Genomic DNA, 5,143 nt, shown 5'->3' with positions numbered 1-5,143 from the left:
TTTAGCTCATTAAACAAGTAAAAACGGCTGCCATTGTAGACTCAGGTTCTTCTTGTGGGCAAAGTCTGTAAAAAGTTTGTTTTGACGTATACTCCACAGAGAAAGAGGCTGGTGCCTTGGAGTCCAAATGAAAATATCCTAAAGAGAAGTGTCTTCTGTGCGCCAGAATGAAAATTGTGTCTTTCTGTTTGAGATCAATCGCTGAGGTTACTTAAAAAATAAAAAATAAAATAAAGCCATTCTGTCTCCTTGCCGCATCTACAAGTTCACACAGAGCCTGTTAGCTGGCATGGCTTGGCAAAGCAGGGGAACTTTCTGCCATGTCGAGACGAGGCATTCTTGGGAGATTATTTCTCTTGGACAATTCACATCATTTGTGGTCTCTGCATTGTGTCTTGATGTGGAGAAGAATACCAGTGAGAATAGCCAGGCATGTAGCTGTTGGGAGGCATATTGACTCCCTTGGCAGAAGCTGAAACGTCCCAGACTGGAGGCAGAGCTGGAGAGCGAGGGGACAGGGCAGCGGAGCCAGGCAGAGGGTCACTCTCGTGGGGGTTGCTGCCCTGCTTCAGCAGTTTCTTAAATTTGGAGCGTTTGTTCTGAAACCAGATCTTCACCTGTAATCAAAATGCAGCAAATATTAGGCCGCTGCCAGCACCCAGGGCAAGTCAGAAAAGACCCTGAGGGCTGTGGTTGTGCTCTAGCGAGGGTCTTGAATGTCCATACAATTCGGATGTCAAGTTGGGGACAGGGAGAGAGGGAGGAGGAAGGTTACCTACTGCTGTTCTCAGGCTCTGGATATAACTGGAGAAAACAGGAGAGGAAGAGCGGAGCTGGAAAGCGAGATGCAAGTTTTAATGTGGAGTGTTATTCTTCCTGGGCAGGCCAGATTGATCAGGCTCAAGCGGAGTGTATGTTCTGGGCTTTCCTGCTTTACATACCCAAGTGTGTGTGTGCCTCATTCAGAATTTTAGAGGTCATTTGATCATTTGGGCTAACTGTTGTCAAACACAGGCAATCATATGATTTTGTGCCAGGAGACAGGAGCCAATAGACAAAGGGCATCTAACAAGGAAATTGTGCATCCAAAAACATGCATGATAAAGCGGTCCTCATTTATGTGATGGGGAAGAGGCATGATAGAACCAGGACTGTGCCTTCATTTTAAAAATCGTTTTTAAATAAATGAAAATCCTCTTTTTCTCAGAGAGTAATTGACTATCGAGATTGCTTTTGGTCTCATCCTGCTGTCTCTAATCCAGTAATGCTCCCCAGGAGGGAGTCTGCATTTGATAAGGTATGCAAGGATTGGGCCCGCTCTGGCAAATTGGACTTATTAAAGATTTTTATGTATATATATGTGTGTGTGTGTGAGTGTGTGTGTGCGCGCGTGTGTCTTAACTGAAGCTTAAAAACAAACAAATGAAAAAAAATCCCCAAACTCCCAAATGTTTATTTGCTCTTGTAAACTTTGCAGATGTAATATTAGAACACAAGCAGGACTGCTTGTCTGTCTGCATTTTCAGGATCAGGCCCCTAAATCTACGTGTGAGAAAGACAGAGAAAGCGAGAATGCAAAAAAAGGAGAGACAGAGCGTGCATGCTAAATATACTAAAATCCCATTTGTTTCACCATCATCTCTAGTTCCATGATTAATGTTTGCTGAATATTTAAAAATTGCTAGCTGGAAGCTACTGTTATCAATGACAATGATAAAATACTGAAATTATTTGTTAAGCTCGTAAATTCACATGATTACGTTTTACCTGAATTGATCTCATCTATCCACGCGCTTCTCCACAAAATGCAGCTTGGGAAGTCTGTAATGCCTTGTGTCTTTCAAGCTGAAATTAGCAGAATGGCACAGCTACTCCAACCACACTTAACTATGGCTTAACCTGCTATAATTTTGTACATGGCTGTCTTTGATCTTCAGATCTATTATCACCTTCTGTACATTTTGCCCAAGGGTAACCACTGCATTTGCGTTAGTCATCCAGGGCGAATTAACTATTGATTTTACAGGTGTTTCCCAATGTGTTCTTCCTTCCTCTCTACCTACAGGTTGCTACAATCTGTTTTTTCTTTTCTTTTAGCTCTACATCAGGCCCAAAGATTCCTTGCCTTTGTTTTGTTCTCCTTTCCACAGCTGGGCAATTGCATGTCGGTGCTGGAATTATTCTCACCCAAAAATATAGGCAATTTAAAAATTTTATTTGTGACATCAAAAGGGAGCATTTGCTCACTAGGCGGCTGAGGGAAAGGCACGTTCAGTTATTTCAGCAGTAGACCATTTTCTCTGTCATGCGTTAGATAAGTTCTATCACATCAGATATGGGACTGTGTGCATTACCTTTTCTACCGTTCCTGTACAGAGGCCAAAAAGGCTAGGGGCCATCGTACTTTGCTTGGCCTTTATTGCTTGAGCAGGATTTCAGTGATTTGGGATTCCCAGTAATTACCTGTGTCTGGGTAAGTCCTAATGAAGCTGCCAGTTCAGCTCTCTCTGGAAGTGCCAGGTACTGAGTCTGCTGAAAGCGATGATTTAAAGCCTGAAGTTGTAGACTAGAATAAATGGTTCGAGGCTTCCGAATCTTTTTCCCTTTTCCATTGAATCTGATTTCACCGTTTTCAATCACTGTTGTTTTCTGCTGATCTGCAAGCAAAACAACACAGTTGAAAGATCACCCTCGCAGAGAATGCTGCACACGCTCCTTAGCTATTTAACGTGGGCATTTTGGTTGCGAGTGCTCCTGAAAACCCCGCAGCCCGGCCGCAACGCCGTTCAACACCGTCGCTGCGGCGCGTTGGCATACACGCTCAGGCTCCTTAAAGGCGCACCGCAGCACACGGCTCTTCTTGGAAGCTACCGAGAGAAAAATATCTCTCCGGGCATAGTGGACACGCCGCGTTTCCCTTGGAAAAAAAATAAAATCGTATAAGGAATAAAATAAACGAAACGCAGCGCTGGTTTGATGGCGGGATTACTGGTTCCACGGCCGTGCAGGTTTTACACAGCTAACTGACTTCGTGTCGCCAGTTCGGTGGTCAGTGAATCACCAGTCCGAGACTTTTAACAATGCTTTATCTGCCCCCTCCCCCCCTGCCTTGCCCCGTCGGATGAAAACACACAAATGATCAGCTCCCTGCGAAAAATGCATAAATCAGACGGCCCCAGTCGGGAATGCGACCCGCTCGCCTGGAAACTTCCACTCCGCAGGCGGGAGCAGGCGTCCTGCCGCAAGGCGGGCGCTTTGCGCGGGGTGGCAGCGCGGGGCCGCGCGGGGCCGCGGCTCCCGCCGCCGGGCGCCTCCCGCAGCCGCGGGCGCGGCGCGGCGGGCGCGGGCAGCGCGGCGGCGGGCGCCGCGAGAGGGGCGCGGGCGGCAGCCCGGGGCGCGGGCGCCGGGGAGCGGAGCGCTGAGCGGGGCAGGCGGCGGGCGGCCCGGCGGCGGGGGGTGGGGGGGCGGGGGGGAAGCGGTAAGAAAGCGGCCCCGCTCACCTGCGTCGTCGGCCCGCGTCTGGCTGGCCGCGCTGCTGTTGTGGTAGGACTGGAGGTAAGGGCTGTGCTGCGAGTGGCTCACGTAGGGGTAGGCGGCCAGCGAGCGGTGGTTGTAGGAGCCGGCGCTGCCGGAGTAGGGCGAGCTGTGGTGGTGGTGCTGGTGGTGCGGGTGCGAGCCGGCGGCGGAGTGCAGGCAGTGCAGCGGGTAGTGCGCGCCGGCCATGGCCGGCGAGCTCTGCTGCGAGTGGGGCGGCGGCGGCGGCGGCGGCGGCGGCGGCGGCGGCGGCTGCTGCTGCCCGAACTCCATGAAGGCGGATTTGGAGGAGTCTGTCGCTTCCAACCCGTCAGCCATCGTAGTCATGGTCATCATCAAAGTTTGGGAGGGAGAGAGCGGCGCTCTCCGGCTCGCCCCCCGCGCGCTGCCTCTCTGCCCAGCCACCGTAGCGCCCGTTACCCGGCGCGGCACCGCCGGCGGTGGCGGTTATTTTTTTAAGGAGCAGTAGTGAGAGGGGCCTTGTTAACTGAGGGAGGGGAGAAGGGGAGGGCTGTGTGCGGGGTGGGAGGACTACTCCCGGCGGTTTTTTTCGCCTCTCTTCCCCTTCATCCCCAACTTGTGTGTTTTTTCTGGGGGCTGGCGGAGTTTAAGGCAGCGATTTTAAGGTGGATTCGGCGAAAGTTGGGCTCCGGCGCCTCAACTGGAGGCAGCGACACCACAAGTCGAATGGTTCGTCTCCAAAGGGCAGCGCCTCCCCATTGGTCACTCAACCCCTGACGTCACCGCCCCGCCGCGGCAGCTGCGGTGGCGTCTCGCGCGGGGCCCCGGCGGCGCGCGCGCGCCCGGCTGCGCGGGCGCGCGTGCCTCCGCGGCCGCGTGCCATGTGCGTCCCCGCGCCGTGTCACCTCCGCGCCACCCGGCTCCCGCCGGCTCCAGGTGCGCCGGCTCCGCACCCCCTCCCCCGCGCCCCCCGCTTTCCCCGCTGCGCGGTGGCGCAGCGGCCGGGGAAGCGCGCCAGGAGGAGGCCGCGCGCGGTGTCTGGGAGGCGGGCGGTGCTTTCCGCGCCGTCGGAGGAGCGGCCGCCGCGGCTGGGAGCGAAGGCTTTGGAGAAGTGACAGCAGTGCATTTTTTCCTACTGAAAACAGCAGCTACTGTAATGCTTTCAAATATATGCAAATGATACATGCGGTTAGTGGTTTGGCAAATCTTGATTACAATATAAACTACCCAAGGAAAAGTGCCTTCGTCCTAAATTTGTCTTTAGATTACAATTCCAGTTGATTTTATTTTATTGTCAACATTGTTAATGATAAAAATAGAGTCGTTTTACAGTTATTTTTACTTTCTGGAAGGAGGCAATTAGACTTCTAATCAGGAATACACAAAAATCTCCCATGATTAACTGCAGTACTTTGTTCAAATTGCTGCTATAAAATTCAGAACAATTTGCCTGTAATGATTATGGACTGGGTTTATTTTGGGAGGTGGAATAAAAGTGGATATAGCATAAATTATCCTCTAATTATACACCAGTGTCGCCTCAATTATCCTCTTATCAAAATGGTTGTCTAACTGCCGCATTTAGTTTCAATTCTCTCTTTTTTTCTATAAAAAGAACTTCATACCTTGTTATTATTAATCCATTTAT

At 51.3% G+C, this 5,143-nt stretch overlaps 1 protein-coding gene across 1 annotated transcript; it reads right to left on the bottom strand.

Moving 5' to 3' along the window:
- Nucleotides 1–365: 365 nt before the first annotated feature.
- DLX6 (distal-less homeobox 6) lies at nt 366–3,870 on the bottom strand. Its single transcript, XM_062567760.1, has 3 exons — nt 3,501–3,870; nt 2,464–2,657; nt 366–617 (listed from the first exon to the last, which is right to left on the bottom strand). The coding sequence occupies exons 1-3, from the start codon at nt 3,868–3,870 to the stop codon at nt 366–368; spliced, it is 816 nt and encodes a 271-aa protein (XP_062423744.1).
- Nucleotides 3,871–5,143: the final 1,273 nt, after the last annotated feature.

This window comes from Rhea pennata, chromosome 2 (genome assembly GCF_028389875.1).
Source record: "Rhea pennata isolate bPtePen1 chromosome 2, bPtePen1.pri, whole genome shotgun sequence".
In the NCBI taxonomy this organism is placed as follows: Eukaryota; Metazoa; Chordata; class Aves; order Rheiformes; family Rheidae; genus Rhea; species Rhea pennata.
The sequence above is the reverse complement of the archived record's forward strand: the minus strand, read 5'-3'. Positions and strand labels throughout refer to the sequence as shown.